Source organism: Morus notabilis, unplaced genomic scaffold (assembly GCF_000414095.1).
Source record: "Morus notabilis unplaced genomic scaffold, ASM41409v2 Scaffold78, whole genome shotgun sequence".
NCBI lineage: Eukaryota > Viridiplantae > Streptophyta > Magnoliopsida > Rosales > Moraceae > Morus > Morus notabilis.
In genome coordinates, this window is record NW_010367622.1 from 3,311,738 (window position 1) to 3,331,105 (window position 19,368).

Below are 19,368 nucleotides of genomic sequence, written 5' to 3' on the forward strand. Positions count from 1 at the left end.
CCACACAAAGGAACAATACCCGAAAGTTGATCGTCTATCAATCAAAGACCCTGCCCAATCTCTGCATCTGACAAAATCTTTATGCCCCTGTTGATTCCTTTCTTGAAGAGTATACCTTTGCCGGGAGACATCTTTAAGTACCTTAGAATTATGTACACTGCTTCTTGATGCTCTTCATTCGGACTATTCATTAACTGACTAACTGTACTAACTGCAAAACTGATGTCTGGTCTTGTGTGAGACAAGTAGATCAATTTGCCCACTAATCTTTGATATCTTCCTTTATTACTAGACCTGAGTCTCCCTTAGTTCTAATTTTGTTGAATGGATCCATGGGAGTATCTGAAGGTTTACAGCCTTTAGTAAGTCCAGTGTATATTTCCTCTGCGAGACTGAAATTTCTTTACTAGACCGTGTTACCTCCATTCTAAGAAAGTACCTTAGGACTCCAAGATCTTTAATTTTAAATTCTCGACTTAAAACCCCTTTTAGCCGAGTAATCTCTACCTCATTATCTCCTGTAACAATTATGTCATCAACATAGACAATAAGGATTGCAATCTTACCATCTGGAGTTCTCTTGATGAACAAGGTGTGATCAAATTGTCCCTACAAATAACCCTACTTCTGAACTACCTTGGTGAACCTGTCAAACCAAGCTCTTGGAGATTGCTTGAGACCATACAGTGACTTCCGAAGCCTGCAAACCTGCTTGCAATCACTTGACTTTTTGAGACCGAGTGGGATCTCCATATATACTTCCTCTTCCAGATCTCCATTGACGAATGCACTTTTACATCAAATTGGTGCAACTTCCAGTCAAGGTTGACGGCTAAAGAAAGTAGAACTCGGATGGTATTCATCTTTGCAACCGGAGCAAAGGTTTCCTGATTGTCAATCCCATAGGTTTGTGTGAAGCCATTTGCCACAAGTCTTACCTTGTACCTGTCAATACTCCCATCTGTTTTGTATTTAATATTGAAAACCCATTTACATCCTACAACATGTTTTTCCTGAAGGAGTTGAGTGAGTTCCCACATGCCATTCTTCTGCAAGGCTCTTAACTCTTCATTTACTGCTTTTCTCCATTCTAGATGTAGTAGTACCTCTTGAATGTCTCTTGGAATCTGGATACTATCTAGATTTGTGGTGAAGGCCCTGTAACTCGGAGATAGCTTCTCATATGACACAAAGTATGAGATAGGATGTTGAGTGCACGATCTAATTCCTTTCCTTTGAGCAATTGGCTTGCTAAGATCATCAGGCAAACACGCATCATTAGAAGAGGAATAGGGTTCAGTATTACCTTGTATCACTTCATTTGGAGTTAAACTCGGGTTGTCTGCTTGACAAGGCGTAGGAGTCTCAGGATGCTCTACTACTAGTTTAGGGGTCTTCTTACGTCTGGTGTAGACTAGGAGTTCCTTCTCAGCCACGGGTTCAGGAGGGAGATCACTCACGAGTTCTTTTTCTGGTTCTTCTAACATCATACTATCCCAAAACTGATATAACTCTTGTAGTTTCTCCCTCTGAATAGAAGTTTTGGAATAATATGGGACATTCTCCATGAAAGTAACATCCAGTGTTATATGTTTTCCTAGTAGATGGGCAATAGCACTTGTAACCCTTTTGATGAGGTGAGTACCCAAGGAACAAACACTTGATAGACTTGGGATCAAGTTTGCTTCGTTGATGAGAAGGAATATGGACGTAGGCTGAACATCCAAACACTTTGAGAGGTATAGTATTCACCACCCTGCTTTGTGGGAAGAGTTTAAGAAGAATTTGGTATGGTGTATTAAATCCCAAGATTCGAGATGGCATCCTATTAATCAGATAGGTGGCAGTTAAAACTGCTTCCCCCCAAAATTGTTTTGTCACATTGCTAGCAAATAGGATAGAACGGACTACCTCAAGAAGGTGTCGGTTCTTCCTTTCTGCTATTCCATTTTGTTGGGGGGTATCTGTATAGGAACTCTGATGGATAATGCCATTCTCGAGTAGATAGGGTCCTAGGATTGAGTTGAAATATTCCCTAGCATTGTCGGTTCTAAACACCTGAACTAAAGCTTGAAACTGGTTTTTAATCATAGAATGAAATGTTCTAAATAAGGGTCCAGCCTCTGATTTTTCTTTCATAAGGAATACCCAGGCAGCGCGAGTGTGATCATCGATAAAGGATACAAACCATATTGCACCAGTTATATTTAGAATCCGAGATGGTCCCCAAATATCACTGTGTATAACTGAAAAAGGATGAGAGGGTTTGTAACCTTGAAGAGGATAAGTGCACGACAGTGTTTCGAAAATTGACAAACTTCACATTGGAAAAATTTCGGATTTATATTGATAAATAATGAAGGAAACATCTTGGCCAAATACAAGAAATTTGGATGTCCTAAACGAAAGTGCAGTAACCTAATGGAACTGTCTTTATTGGAATCAAAATACATAAGATGGTCCGAATCTTTAACTGTTGAGGCAGTGGAGTGATGAGCCCGAGAGTAAGGATGGCTTTGTCCCTAATCCAATAGAGTCCGTGGTCTACCTTAGCATTGCCAATCATCTTCCCCAAATCTAAATCCTGAAATAAACATGAAGTGGGAGAAAATTGAGCAACACATTTAGAATCTTTAGTGAGTTTACTAACTGACAGCAAATTGCACGTTAATTTCGAAACCAAAAGAACAGATTGAAGAGTTAACATATCAGAGATGACAACTTTTCCAATTCCTGTTACTAAGGAAAGTGATCCATCAGCAATCCAGACTTTATAATCTTTAAGAAGCATCACCAGTCATGTGGTCTAAGGCTTCTGAATCAACAATCCAACCTGTGGAATCGTCAGTTTTGACATGATGAGTGGCTGAAAAAATACCTTTCTGTGCAGTGGATCCTGTGGAGATAGTGGGGGCAAGGTTTGAGTTCTGGTTGAACATCTTCTGTAGCCATTCAATTTGCACCTTGCTGAAGAGACTAGGTTCCGAGTTTGATAGACTTTCCTTGTCTTCGAGGGCAGCAACAAAACTCCAAGCTTCTCTTTCTCGATTCGGCTTCCAATCAACGGGCTTACCATGGATTTTCCAGGAGGTTTCTTTAGTGTCCTGTTTTCTAGCAATGGTCACACCAGGGCCAAGTCTTCTTCTGCTTTGTGTCATGAGCTGCATAAGTTCCCCTTGCTAGAAGGGTTGAGCCTTCTATTCCTGTAGGTAGTGGACTTCCTAGCAAAAGTTTCTTCCTACTTTCCTCTCTCCTGACTTCTGAGAATGCCTCTCGAATGGATGGAAGTGGCTTGGTTCCAAGAATTCTCCCCCTTACTTCGTCAAGGGATTTATCAAGCCCTAGCAGAAACTTGAAAACTCTGTCCTTTTCTATAATTTTCTTATACAGGTTTGCATCTCCAGGACATTCCCAAGCCGGACTATCAAACATATCCAATTGTTGCCAAAAAACGTGTTAGACAATTATAGTATTGAGTCACATTTAACTCATCTTGTCTTAGGTCGTGAAGTGCTCCCTTAATCTCAAATAATTCTACAGTGTTCTCGTTGTCTGAGTAGGTCTCTTGAGCCGCCATCCATATTTCATGTGCAGTGTCATAGAACAAAAAATTATGTCCAATTTCTACATCCATGGTTTTTACTAGCCAAGACATAACCATAATGTTTTCTACTTTCCAGATTTTGTACTTGGGGTCATTCGGTTTTGGTGAAACAGCCACTCCCATGAGATAATCATCTTTCCCTTTGCCTGAGATGAACATCATGATAGACTTGGCCCATTGAAGATAATTCTGACCATTCAACTTGTGTTGAATGATGAGAAGAATTGAGCCCTCTAATCTGCCTCCATTCAAGCAATCGTGACCAGCCGAGGTTCCTGGGGTATTGCTTGTTTCCGATGCCATGAGGTGGATTTAGAGTTTGCAGTGATGACGATAACAGAGAGAAGATTGTGGCTTGAATAAAATAGAGAAAACCCTAAAACCGGATTAGCAACCTTGCTCTGATACCATGAAGATTTTCATAAAACCGGAATAGGGTTTTGAGGAAGAATTTAATTCTTATTCTTATAAAAAACGTACTATACAACCAAATATATATATACACTTTAGGGGATAACCACAGCCGGTTATATCCCTTAATTCTAGCAGACTAGATAACAAAATCATGAAGCTACTTATCTAGTAATCAAAAAAATCAGGAAACTAATTAAATCCCCTATAAATAAGGAAACTAACAGCTGTACAAACTTAGCCAATTTACACTGAATTTCCACAGAAACAGATTCTATAATTATATATTCACACGAGTTTCGAATAAAACCACGTACGGTAATCACACATCTGTGATAGTTAAGTGGCTCCACCAACTGCTCAAAACCGTTAGAACCTTCTCCATCTAAATCCTGTGAAAGAAGGAAAAGACAATCACGGCATGAATATGACTATAAGGGTTTCCCTCCCACTGTGTGAAAAATATTTAAACCAGGCTTGGAAGACTCTAGCAGGTATGATATCGGCATTTTGACCTGAGAAATTATATATAACATGGGAGGTGTAAAAAATTCTGCGAGTTTTATAAAGAATAAAATTATTAAACCCAAACAAGTTTTCAGTTCATGATGTTACATGAAACTTTTTTCCATGATATAATCATTTTCCATTTCACTATGTAAGGAAGCTCCTAAATGAAGATGTTAACTCCGAATGCATTTTATTTTCCTTCCTCCTTTTCTGATGGAGCAGTTGATTTAAGAAATTAATTTGTCTAAGCTTTTAATCTTGAAGATGAAATTAATATTTAGCCACCAGAATTCAACTGTAACCTTTGCAATACCACCAAGTAAAATCAGAGACTTTTGCCCCTTGAGACCCATTAGTCCTGTGTATGTCGCATCAACATTAGTTGCCTTGCTGTCGTCCACCCATGTGACCCCATTGCTATCCTTGCATACTGCATAAAAACAGAAGATAAGAACAACGGGTTTGGCTCCTTCCGTGAAGTTGAATCAAACGAATAGCCTAGAAAGATATTAACTTGGAAACTACATAAATTAATGAATTGGATATAAATACTTACAGGCATAAAACTTGCGACACTTTTCCTTTCCTAGTATTAGTAACATATATATAGCATGTATAAGGACACGGGCAAATACCACAATGGTAATAAAATTTAAGGGAGATTCAAAATTCAAAGAGAAAAAGTCGCGATTGAACCAAAAAAAAACTGCAAAGGTCATAGAACAGCAACTAACATGTTAAGTCAAGACCTAAATTATAGCTGTAATACTAGCCAAAAGCCCCCGCGTTGCTACATAAAACATTGTTTTATTATATGAAAAGTTTGAAATTTTTAAAGCATAAAATTAATTTATATATACATATATACATATAGATATATTTATATAATATTTTAGTTAAAAAGTTTTTTACTATGTATTATAGCTTTTATTTTCCTTTTTTTCTTTGTTCTTCTTAACTGCAAAATACAAATTTAAAAAAAAAATTAATAATAATAATTAAGAAAGCTGAAAATCTTTAATTATATGTAGTGTAAATTAAAGGATTTAGAAGTAGTTATATTACCTAGTTCTTAAGTGTTTTCTGAATGCGTCTGTTGCCTTTGGTTCAGAATTAAAATGATAAAAGATTGTTAAGATATATATTCAAAATAAAAAGGTACAATTTATGGTATGGCAAGCAAATATGCTCTACCAGTAAGTAAAGTAAAATTATGGTTGACCATGAAGTTCATTGGTTGGCATTGTGAAATAAGGAAGATAATTGTGAGCTTGGGTGTATCTGACCAAAGCAAGAGAAGAGTTGGATTAAACAAATGAATTAATGATTTCTCATAGAAATTGTAAATTTTCTAGAAGAAACTCTCTTCTATTATTTTCGGAATAGTAAAAAATAAGAATAAATAAGCTAAGGAAGAAACTATATCTTCCTAACAGAAACTATCCTAATTAAAGATAAACTCTAAAGATAAAACTCTAACCTAAAAAACCTTATCTTTAATAACAAACCCTTTATCCTCTATTTTATTTAAATTCAAATACAAAGACTTTATCTAACCGACACTCCCCCTCAAGTTGGTGTCAAAGATATCTATCATGCCCAACTTGCTAACTAGAAATTCAAACTTCTGCCTTAGGAGTCCCTTTGTTAGAATATATGCAACTTGTTGTGTGGTTGGAACAAATGGCGTGCATATGACCCCTTCTTCAAGCTTCTCCTTTATAAAGTATCTATCCACCTCAATGTGCTTTGTTCTGTCATGTTGAACAGGATTGTGCGCGATACTGATCGCAGCCTTATTGTCACAATATAGTTTCATAGGACTATCTTGTGGTCTTCTAAGCTCCTTGAGGACTCTCAATAGCCATAGTACCTCACATATCCCTAGTGCCATTGATCTATACTCGGCCTCGGCACTACTTCTAGCTACTACACTCTGCTTTTTGCTCCTCCACGTGACTAAATTTCCCCATAAAAATGTGCAATATCCAGAAGTTGATCTTCTATCCACTATTGATCCTACCCAGTCAGCATCCGTATAGACTTCAATTCCCCAACAATCCTTTTTCTGGAGTTCCCTTTAAATACCTCAAGATCCAGTAAACTGCTTTAAGGTGTTCCACATACGGGGTGTGCATGAACTGACTAACCATACTTACTGCGAATGCGATATATGGTCTTGTATGAGATAGGTAAATTACCTTGCCAACTAGTCTCTAGTATCGGTTTGTATCAACTTGGACCCCTTTCTCTCTTTCACCAAGTTTTACGTTGAACTCCATAGGGGTGTCAGCCAGTCTACATCCACTCATCCATGTTTCTTCTAAAAGATCAAGGATATATTTACGATGTGAGACGACAATGCCTTTCTTGGATCGAGCAAATTCCATACCAAGAAAGTATCGTAATGGTCCTAGATCCTTAATCTCAAATTCAGTAGCCAAGCATTGCTTTAATTTACTCATTTCTTCGAAATCATCTCCTGTAAGGATAATATCATCCACGTAGACAATTAAGACATCGATCTTTCCTTCAAAGAATATCTTCATGAATAGAGTATGGTTTGCTTGTCCTTGAGTAAAGCCTTGACCTTTTACAAACTTTGCAAATCGTTCAACCCAAGCTCTAGGAGGCTGCTTGAGCCCATACAGAGACTTTTTTAATCGACAGACCCTCAAACCAAACCTCTCAGAAAAACCTGGTGGAGCATCCATATACACCTCTTTTGCTAATTCTCCATTGAGGAAGGCATTTTTTACGTCTAGTTGGTGTAGAGGCCAATCAAGATTCACGGCAATGGACAGGAGAACCCTTATTGTGTTCAGTTTTGCTACTAAAGAGAAGGTTTCAAAGTAGTCAATACCGTATGTTTGTGTAAATCCCTTTGCTACCAAGCGTGCTTTATGTCTTTCCAATGAGCCATCTGAGTTGTACTTCACGGTAAACACCCATTTGCAACCAACGGTTGTTTTCCCACGTGGCAAGTCTACTTCGTCCCATGTTTCATTTTTCTCAAGAGTTCTCATCTCTTCATAAACTACTTCCTTCCACTCGGGAACAACTAGAGCCTCCTGTATATTTTTTGGAATAGCTACACTGGAGAGTTGTGAGATAAATGCATGGAAGGAGGGTGACACTTTTTCATAGACACAAAATTGGACAATGGATGTTTGGTGCAAGATCTAATACCTTTTCTGAGAGTAATAGGAATTGAAGAGTTTGGTTCAGAATTACCTGGGACTTTATCTGACATGGGATCTAATCCACGGTTGGACTCTTGGCAGTGTTGCAAGTTAGATTTCTTTGTTCCTTGTTGATGATTCCTTCTTGAGAAGACCAGCCCTTTGTACCATTTCGCACACATCTCTGATTTTCCACGATTATGATCATGTGATGGCATTAAGGAAGCCTGTCCATGATTTTCAGTATCCAATACATTTGTTTCATTTGAATTTTCATTCAAAACTATACCTACATCATTTATTTCCTCATCTATTTCAGGTGTAAGTTCAAACACGACTGGAACCGTTTCAGTTTTTTTAAAAGCATCAATATTGACATTTGAATCTTCACTATTGTTCTCCTCCTGAAGATGAGAACTCATGTAGTAACTTTGGTTTTCAAAAAAGGTTACATTCATGGAAACAAACAATTTTTTTGAGAGTGGATCAAAGCACTTGTACCCTTTTTGATTTGATGGATAGCCAATAAAAATGCATTTTCTTGCTTTAGGATATAGTTTCCCTCGTTTTTTATCATAGATATAAACAAATGCAGTACATCCAAATATTTTCAAAGGGATATCACCAAAAAGCCTTGAAGTAGCAAAGCACTCTTTGAAAACATTTAAAGGGGTTTTAAATTTCAAAATTCTAGTTGGCATCCTATTGATCAAGTAAGTGGCTGTAAGGATAGCTTCCCCCCATAAATATTTTGGAACATTAGTTGAAAATCTTAAGGCCCGGGCAACTTCTAGGAGGTGTTTATTCTTCCTTTCAGCCACCCCATTTTGTTGAGGTGTATTATTACAAGAGCTTTGATGCACAATTCCTTTTTCATGAAAAAAATTTTCCAGAATGAAGTTAAAATACTCTTTTCCATTATCACTCCGAAAGATTTGAATTTCAGTTTTAAATTGTGTTTGAACCATGGTGTAAAAATTTTGATACACTTGTTCCGCATCAGATATTTCTTTTAGTAAAAATATCTAAGAAACCTTGTGTGATCATCAATGAAGGTGATAAACTATCTTTTACTTAAGAGGGTTGCAACCCTAGAAGGACCCAAAACATCACTATGTATTATAGTAAATGGTTTTGAGCTTTTGTAGGTTTGTGGTGGAAAGGGGACGCGGTGATGTTTTGCTAACTCGCAAATTTCACATTGAAAAGAAGAGGGATTTTTATTGATAAATAACTTGGGAAACAAATGTTTCAAATATTTAAAATTTGGATGACCTAATCTATAATGCCATAGCATAATTTCATTTGTACTAATAACAGAAATAGAATTGAAACAAGTCTTCCGAGCTTGCCTTCCAATTGCAGATCCACCTTCAAGTATGTAGAGTCCTTCAACTTGTTTAGCACTGTCAATCATCTTCGCCGAGGTTAAATCCTAGAACTCACAATGAGAAAAAAGGAAGTTAACTTGACAATTTTGATCATGAGTTAATTTACTGACAGATAAGAGATTTCAAGACAAATTTGGGACATTGAGAATAAGGTGAGGAGAAATAAAGATGGTTCCTTTCCCGGCTATTGTTGAGAAGGAAGCATCAGCTATTTTGATTTTTTGATTTCCTGCACAAGGTATAAGATGAAAATAATTGTGATAATCTGGTCATGTGATCGGTTGCATCGGAATCGATTATCCAAGAACAATTTGGATTGACACTAATAAGAGCAACTGTGAGGTAATTATCTTTTTGTGCCACATAACAAGAAGGGTTGAAATTTACTGGGGATTGTAAGGGTGGCTGAAACATTTTGTACAGATGGTTAATTTGTTCCTTTGTAAATGGAAGAGTTTCTGAGGAGACTTGTTGCTGCCCTGTTTCATTATTGTTGCTGGCCTGGAATGCCCGAGTGTCACCATTCTGCTTCTTTTTTCAGTTTGCTGGCATGCTGTGAATTTTTCAACAGTTCTCACGGGTGTGCCACGATTTTTTGCAGTGATCACACCATGGTTTCTATCTTCCATTCTTCCTTTCGTTCTTTGGATCATACCCTTTTGTAGCCAGTGCAGAACTTTTAGCATCAAGGCTTGGTCGAGTGTCTCCTGCTGGCTTCATCATGACATGTCTACGAGCTTCTTCTCTGCGGACTATAGAGAAAACCTCTCTGATTGAGGGGAGAGGTGTTTGACTCAAAATTCAACCTCGGAATTCATCTAATTCTTTGTTTAAACCTGCAAGAAATACAAACACGGTTTCTTTCAATTTTTTTCTTGTATCGAACACTATCACTTGGACTCTCCCATTCTTCTTCTTTGAGTAGATCAAGTTCCTGCTATAGTGTCATCATCTCGTTATAATACACAGTCACTTCTCGGTCTCCTCGCTAGGATCTCCACATCTTGTCATTTAATTCAAACATCTGGGAATAATTTTCTAGATCAGAGTATGTATCCCGCACTGCTTCCCAAACATCTCGGGTAGTAGGAAGAAACATGAAGGGTTCCATAGAATTAATCAACCAGGCAATTACCATTGAGCTCTCTGATTTCCATCTCCTATGCTTTGCATCATCAGTAGGCTGTTTTATTTCTCCGATCAGGTAACCAAGCTTTCCTTTACCATCGATCACAAGTTTGACAGATTATGACCATTCTAGATAATTTTTTCCATTCAGTTTATGAATGGTTATTTGAAGGGAATGATTTGGTAAATACATAGGAGACTGATGAACAACCTCATCGGCAACCTTTGAGGAACTCGTGCCTTTGGTGGCACCAACCATGGCTGTTTTTGTCATGGCTCTGATACCATGTAAATTTTCTAGAAAGAAACTCTCTTCTATTATTTTCGGAATAGTAAAAAATAAGAATAAATAGGCTAAGAAATAAACCTTATCTTCTTAAAAGAAACTATCCTAATTAAAGATAAACTCTAAAGATAAAACTCTAACCTAAGAAACCTTATCTCTAATGATAAACCCTTTATCCTCTATTTTATTTAAATTCAAATACAAAGACTTTATCTAACCGACAGATATAATTATGGGCCCACAGTTGTTTAACTTTGAAAGTAAAAAAAGTTTAGAATTATAAAAAAAGTTTATAGCATAGAATTAGTTTATATATACATATCTATATATAGATGTATCTAGATAATATTCTAGTCAGAAGTTTCTTATAATGTATTAGAGCTTTTGTTTTCCTTAACAGTCCTAATATGAACATTGTAAGATCTAATACAGCAGATAAATAGATAATCTAAGGTAAAATGAAGCTAAGCTAAGCTAATATGAACCAAAACAACTAAAAAAAATTAAAAAAATTTACCTTGGCGACATCAAGAAGTTTAACAATAATTGCAGAGAGGAAGGAGGCACCAGAAGCAGAGACTCAGCGATAATTTCCTATCTGAAGCGTTCTTCAAACTTGACAGCTGAACGGCCGATAACCTAGATTAGTTCAATGAAAACTCCATCAAAACCCAAATTATTAACTTAGCTTCAACATTTCATACCTCATTTCATAGGAAACCAATTCAAAAAAAAAAAGTTGTATTTGACCTTCATCCATCCTCAAAGTTATTTATCCCAACTTAAGCACTCCTTGATCTAGCTATAAATCACTTTGTTACATAATTGAAGACCTTAAATATGCATTCATATCATTTCCTTCAATGTGCCTTAGGAAAGCCAAAGCTGATTATAATATTAATACACCAAACAAAAAATCAAGCTCTTTCAATGCAACGATAATGCAAATAGCTTATGCATAAGATCAACACAAATAGAGATATGTAGTCTCCCAAGAGCTTTTACCACTACCAACAATATTATAGCATACCATTACAACGTCGACTTCAACTCTTATACATACTTAAAACATCATTATCGTCCACAATATAATCAAACACGGGGAAATCAATCTTTCAAAACACATAAACTAACAACTAATATTTATCTCAGAAAGTAGTACTCTAACATCAAAACTAACCAAGATAGCTCATTAGATTCAATCCTATTCTTCAAGACTAACCTTCAGAAATCCCTTTTTTGTACTAATTTTGGGAAACAAACTAGAATAGTGTAGCAATTGAATTACACTGTAACTTTTCTTGACTGTCATGGTGAACATAGCAAAGAATTAAATTTTTTCATGCTCTTAATGCAAAGTATTCCATCAAAACATTGAAAAAGGAAAAATAAAAGCAAGAAATAAGGGACTATCTCATAGGGACAAAAATTCATGAGAAAATTAGAATGACATCATCTTAAAACATCATTATCCTCCACAATATAATCAAACACAGGCAAATCAGTCTTTAAAAACACATAAACTAGCAAATAACATTTATCTCATAAAGTAGTAACATTCACCTTGTTTCATTGTTTTAATACCTTCGTCCCATCCCTTAATAATTTACCCTGCAATGCATCATAACATACAAACATTACCATCATTAGCGGCAATCTATCTCAAAAAATTATCTCATCTTAATTAATGACAGGTTCTCAATAAGGATGTAAACTAAACAACCTCATTCTTTCTAATTCTAAAAAACACACGAAATGGCTTAAACTTAAGCAAGAATAAAACATGAAGCAACACGATTTATAACCTCTACTTCCACTTTGTTGCACCACTTGTTTAAAGTAACATGAAGTTCCACATCAACAACTGACTGAAAAACCAACTTATATAATTATCTTGAAGGAGTTAGTTTTTACTTACAGATGGGAAGTTTTCGTTGAAAACTTCTAATCGATCCGTATAACATAAATAAACATAAATAAACTTTCTTGCAGATACATAACACAAAGTATGAAAAGTGTTAAAATACCAACTTGAGAGAAATCAATTCTGCCCTTATCTCTTTTAGGAAATTCCTCAAAATCAGACATACAGGCACTTTCCATACTTTTTATCACACTGCGAAAAAGGTGAACTGTACCAAGCTGCAAGGTAATGGAAGAGTTCTCAATTTTCACAATGTAGCTAATGTTGCAGCATTTCAAGCACTTCAAACATAAATAAGCACTTTGAATCGAGTAAATACTTTTCCTGATTTTTTTCCCTTCTGATATGATAATAAACCATAACAGAAATTGCAAATGAATATCTGCAGAATACATATACATTAAAAAGAATGGATTATATCATCACCTTAAAGTAAATCTTAAAGAGCTGGCAAGTCTGTACAATGCTCCAACGCATTTTGTGCCTTTTCCCTAGAACATAATACCCCATTAACTCATTAACAGTAATAACTCAAGAAACTTAACCATTACACAAATTCAACTTCTTAATGCACAACTCACAATCATTGGCCAGAAAAAAATCATAATTGTCCAAGTCTTCAAAAATTTTATATCCATCTAGGTGCAATAAGCATAAACAAATAGCTTGTTCTTGCTAATTATGGCAAAAAAAAGATCAAATCAGAGATCAGGGTAGAGAAAACTGAAGCATATACAAAGAAACAAAGCACAATGAGATAAACATACAGCAAGAATGCCAAAGACTTTCATGAGGAAAGAACCACCAGCCTTCAATTTCTTAGGAGGTCTTCCATTTGAAGCCAATTCTCTATTAGCCTAACAACTAAAACCAAAACAGCATTTTCTTAATTCCTTTTCCCAATCCTTCAAAATCCTAATTATAAAACCGAAAAAAGGAATTTTGAAGCTCACATTCTCTGCAAGGATCCTAATTTCATAAGCAACGACACACAACACCTCCAATCCGAGATTCTCTACAAAAATGAAGCTTTTCGTGCAAGAAACAGAGGAAATAACAAAAATCTCAGACTCATATTAAAATAAAGAACAATTCTTTCATGCAAAATCATCAAAGACACAAAAAGAAACCTAAATTAAGCCTCATTCATGAATCGTTACAACCGGAATGACAAAAAAATGATAAATTTCCACTCAATTACGACTTACAATTCAAAACCTGAATTAATAGGGAGAGCAAACATTCATCTTGTAGAAAATTTATGGGAAAATTAAATAGTTAAACTGAGAAACTTTTAAATCTTTACCTACGTAGGCGCAAGTTTTCCAAATACTCCTTGGATAGGAACTGGTAGATATCCTGAGTATCGAAAAGAAAACAAATAAACAGATAAATAAGCAGAATACCACCGCGAATGGGGAGGAAATATTTCTCTCTCCAATTTTGCCGGCAAATTATAACCTTAAAAAACCCAAAAAAAAACTAACAAAAAAAGCCCAACAATAACTGCAAAAAATGTACAAAGTTTATGTTCCTTATTATCATGAAAAAACTCCGAAACGTCCAAATTTCAACGGCGGATGCGATTAAAGAACTGAATCTATTTCTCCGGGCTGCTTCTCTTCCCCAGTAATATAGCTGAGTTTTCCTCTGCCATCGAGCACAAGTTTGACGGACTGTGACCACTCAAAGTAGTTTTTTCCATTCAACTTTTGAACAAAAATTTGTAAGGAGGAACCGGTTGTTATATTATCAACACCGGTATAGAGAGAATTGTCTGGTCTATTTTCAGAGGCAGCCTCAGATGAGGTTTGGGCTCTGTTTACACCGGTCATGGCTGTCTTTGCCATTTTTCCCTTTGGATTAAAACCCTAAGGCTCTGATACCATGTAGGTTTTGAGGAAAAAACTTATTTTCTCTCTTATTTCAATCATGGTAGCATACATCTTATTTATAGGATACATTGTATCCTTGACAGCTCACAAACATCTAACAAAACCAAAAACTATCTAAATCCGGAAACTAACTAAAGAGAATCTGGAAACTACCCTATTTCCTAGGAACCTTACCCCAAACTAAGGGATTTGTCCCTTTTATTCAAAAACAGAAAAAGTAAACTAGAAAACAGGAAAGTAAACAATTTTATTCTCTATTAGAAAATAAATCTTCTACTTTCTGACAATTTTCTTTCCTCCTTTTCTGATGGAGCAGTTGATTCAAGAAATTAATTTGTCTAAGCTTTTAATCTTGAAGATTAAATTAATATTTAGCCACCAGAATTCTACTGTAACCTTTGCAATACCACCAAGTAAAATCAAAGACTTTTGCCCCTTGAGACCCATTAGTCCTGTGTATGTCGCATCAACATTAGTTGCCTTGTTGTCGTCCACCCATGTGACCCCATTGCTATCCTTGCATACTGCATAGGCTCCTTCGGTGAAGTTGAATCAAACGAATAGCCTTGAAAGATATTAACTTGAAAACTACATAAATTAATGAATTGGATATAAATACTTACAGGCATAAAACTTGCGACACTTTTCCTTTCCTAGTTTCAGTAACATATATATAGCATGTATAAGGACACGGGCAATAATACAATGGTAATAAAATTTAAGGGAGATTCAAAATTTGTGGAAATATGAAATTAAACATCTCAATTAGCAAAACAGATTGTCAATCAGTTAGCTGATTGTTTGTATTTTCTTATTTGTAAATATTAGTTTATTTTTTGCTGATTTCTAGGCCTAGAAGCAAGGGTGATATCGGATTGTGATTTCCCCTCCTTTTCTATTTAATCTCTGTACATTCACTATGGAAAATTAGGAAATAAGAAAAAAAGAATAATTTTTCTCCCAAATTTTTTCATGGTATCAGAGCGGGAGGTCCTGAGTTCAAACCCCTGTAATTACACTCTTTATCCCCATTTAAAATTGTCATCATATGTTGGGTTTTTAATATATCTCGGGCTTAAATATTCACGTGTTGGGCTTTCCAATTAATTTACCCACACGATTGCCCATTGTCCAACCCACACGTGAGGGGGAGTGTTAAAGTATAAAACTATTGTTAGTCCACCTCCTAACAGCTTAAGCTTTTGGGATGGATGGGTGATCCTTCATTATTTCAATCTTATCATCCTTGTTCTGAGAATTACAAAGTTTGCATTGCAGATGGATCCTTATCCTCTGTGACTGGTATTGGGTCCATAATAATCTCACAAGATCTTATTCTAAAATCTGTCCTTTTAGTACCCAATCTGACATGCAACTTGCTGTCCATCAGTAAACTCACAAAAGATCATAACTGTGTTACTAAATTTTACCCTTATCACTGTCAATTTCAGGATTTGGACTCGGGAAAGACGATTGACAATGCTAAGGAGTGTGCGAGGCTCTACCTCTTCAAAGTTGAAAGTATTCTTGAGAAACATGCTCGATGCGTATCCGTTCCAGCCAAAATGGGTCAATCCATTAGGGATCTTTTTTCCATTGGGGTCCTTCTCGCATCACCAATATCTCAGGAAAAAGGTGGTTTGTCTCCTTTATTGATGATCATACAAGAACAACATGGATATTTCTCATGAAAGAAAAATCAGAGGCAGGTCCTATCTTTAAAAACTTCCATTCCATGATCTAAAACCAATTTCAAGTCAATGTTCAAATCTTTAGAACAGACAATGCAAAAGATTATTTCAATACCATTCTTGGGGAATACTTACTGGAAAAAGGAATAGTGCATCAGAGTTCTTGCATAACTACCCCTTAACAAAATGGCATAGCCGAATGGAAAAACCGACATCTTCTTGAAGTTGCTCGTGCTCTCATGTTTACCTCCAATGTTCCAAAACATTTCTGGGGAGATGCAGTATTTACAGCAGCATATCTCATCAACAGAATGCCATCTCGGGTACTGAAATTCAAAACTCCATGTCAAACTCTCTCTCAAGCCTATCCTTCAACTCGGTTGATCTCTTCTCTTCCTCTCAAAGTGTTCGGATGCTCCGTGTTTGTCCATATTCCCTCCCATCTGAGAAGCAAACTTGATCCCAAAGCTGTTAAATGTTTATTCCTTGGATACTCATCAAATAAAAAAGGATACAAGTGTTACTCTCCAATCACCAAGAGGATCTACAATTCTATGGATGTTTCTTTCATTGAAGACCAACCATTCTACCCCAAAACTCATATTCAGGGGGAGAATTCTGCCACTCAAGAAGAATATAAGTTTTGGTTTGACCTAGATCATCCGACATCCACTGAACCTCCACAAATACAGTCAACCGAAACTCCACAAATAGAGTCAACCGAACCTCCACAAACAGTACAACTCACTCCTCAAACAACTCAACTTGAAAATCCTTCCATCACAGACACTCTTCTGATCCACAAAACTGGTACAGATTGCAGACAAGTGTACTCAAGAAGGTTGAAGACTAAAAAGGGGATAGAGCATCCAATTCTTCCCGAGCAAAGCCAGGAACCCGATCTGAGTCCAAGTTCAGAAATCAATCCTTCAGGTAACACTGATAATCATTCTGATTCATTGTTGAGTAATGATCTTGATGTCCCTATTGCTAATAGGAAAGGTGTGAGAACATGCACACGTCACCCTATTTCCTCTTTTGTATCTTATGATAGATTATCTCCTAGCTACCAAGTCTTCACCACCAATCTATCAAAAGTTGACATTCCAAATAGCATACAAGAAGCAATTACCCAACCAGAATGGAAGAAAGCTATTGATGAAGAAATCTGTGCCCTAGAAAAAAATTGTACTTGGGAGTTGACAAATCTTCCAGAAGGCAAGCATCTAGTAGGGTCCAAATGGATATTTAATGTCAAGTATAAAGCAGATGGAAGCATTGATCGATACAAAGCCCGGTTAGTAGCAAAGGGATTCACTCAGACATATGGAATTGATTATCAAGAGACATTTGCCCCGGTGGCTAAACTGAATACAGTTCGAGTCTAACTGTCTTTGGCAGCAAACTTAGATTGGCCTCTTCATCAGTTAGATGTGAAAAATGCTTGCTTGAATGGTGACTTAGAGGATGAAGTCTACATGGATATTCCACCAGGCTTTGATACAGAGAATAACGTCGACAAAGTGTGCAAGCTGAAGAAGTCCCTATATGGCCTTAAACAATCACCTAGAGCTTGGTTTGATAGATTCACAAGGGCAGTCAAGAAACATGGATTTTCACAAGGACAGTCCGATCACACGCTATTTTTCAAGCACTCACCAAGCAGGAAGATCACTATTTTTATAGTTTATGTGGACGACATCATCCTTACAGGTGATAATGAGGAAGAAATGGTCTGGTTAAAATCAATCCTTGCAAAGGAGTTTGAAATCAAGGATCTTGGAGCTCTAAGGTATTTTCTTGGCATGGAGATAGCCAGATCAAAGAAGGGCATATTAGTTTCCCAACGAAAGTGCACCCTAGACTTACTGAAGGAGACGGGGATGCTTGGGTGCAAACCAGTAGACACTCCTATGGATTCAAACTATAAAATTGGAATGAAAGAGGGAAGTGCTCCGGTTGACAAAGGACGTTATCAACGCCTTGTGGGAAAACTCATCTACTTATCTCACACTAGACCTGACATTAGATTCCCAGTTAGTGTGATTAGCCAATTCATGAATAATCCCACTGAAGAACATCTTGATGCAGTGTACCGGATTCTTAGATATCTCAAAATGACGCGAAGAAAGCGACTATGTTTCAAAAAGGGGCATGATAAGAGCATTGAGATCTTCTCTGATGTAGATTGGGCAGGCTCCGTGACTGATCAAAGATCTACCTCAGGTTATTGTACTTATGTGTGGGGAAACTTGGTTACTTGGAGGAGTAAGAAACAATCAGTGGTAGCTAGAAGCAGTGTTGAAGCTGAATTCAGAGCAATGGCACATGGTATTTGCGAAGGAATGTGGCTAAAAAGACTCCTAGAAGAACTAAAGATTCCCAGTGAAGGCTCCATGAAGATGTTTTGTGATAATCAGGCCGCGATAAACATTGCAAAGAATCATGTTCATCATGACAGGACAAAACACGTGGAAATCGACAGGCACTTCATCAAGGAGAAAATTGAAGGAGTAATCAAGATGATTTATACTCCCACGAATCTGCAAACCGCAGACATTCTCACAAAGGCTCTATCACGAGTCACTTTCGAGAATTGACTTCCAAGCTGGGAATGATCGATATCTACTCACCAACTTGAGGGGCAGTGTGAAAATATGAAATTAAACATCTCAATTAGCAAAACAGATTGTCAATCAGTTAGCTGATTGTTTGTATTTTCTTATTTGTAAATATTAGTTTATTTTTTGCTGATTTCTAGGCCTAGAATCAAGGGTGATATCGGATTGTGATTTCCCCTCCTTTTCTATTTAATCTCTGTACATTCACTATGGAAAATTAAGAAATAAGAAAAAAATAATAATTTTTCTCCCAAATCTTCAAAATTCAAAGAGAAAAAGTTGCGATTGAACCAAAAAAAAACTGCAAAGGTCATAAAACAGCAACTGACATGTTAAGTCAAGACCTAAATTATAGCTGTAATATTTGTAAAGTAAACTCCATTAAAAACCTTTTGATACTGCAAATATTTAAGTAATAACCTCTGTCAAGATTTAACAAACACGTGTTTTCAGCTGTTAACTAGGAGACTAGAAATAGGCATTAATTCAATGAGTAAAAGTTTTCAGTTGTTAGCTCGTTGCATCTTAATAGAGAAGAGCCATACAGTTAACAGAAGTTACACAACCAGAAATCAATGTTAGCTCGTATTACTAAATGGGAACTTGAATATATTGGACATTTTGATATGTTCTTTTACTTGGTAGAAATACTAACTTCTTTCATAGTATAATGTTACAATAAAGGGAAATGAAAACGATCATTCAGAGATGACTCTATCTTTCAG

The 19,368-nt window shown here is 36.4% G+C and overlaps 1 protein-coding gene and 1 long non-coding RNA gene across 2 annotated transcripts in view; both read right to left on the minus strand.

Moving 5' to 3' along the window:
* The window catches only part of LOC21410691 (UDP-N-acetylmuramoylalanine--D-glutamate ligase), a 32,939-nt gene that overhangs the window by 6,304 nt on the left and 7,267 nt on the right, over nt 1-19,368 (minus strand). Inside the window, exons 12-13 of the mRNA XM_024175399.1 lie at nt 4,828-4,955; nt 4,333-4,407 (exon numbers count right to left, since the gene is read on the minus strand). Coding sequence (XP_024031167.1) covers nt 4,333-4,407; nt 4,828-4,955 — 203 coding nt within the window. The remainder of the gene's footprint in view (nt 1-4,332; nt 4,408-4,827; nt 4,956-19,368) is intronic.
* LOC112094479 lies at nt 12,569-13,872 on the minus strand. The gene is made up of 3 exons (XR_002903549.1): nt 13,743-13,872; nt 12,863-12,927; nt 12,569-12,654 (listed from the first exon to the last, which is right to left on the minus strand). It is a non-coding gene; the product is annotated as an uncharacterized LOC112094479 (long non-coding RNA).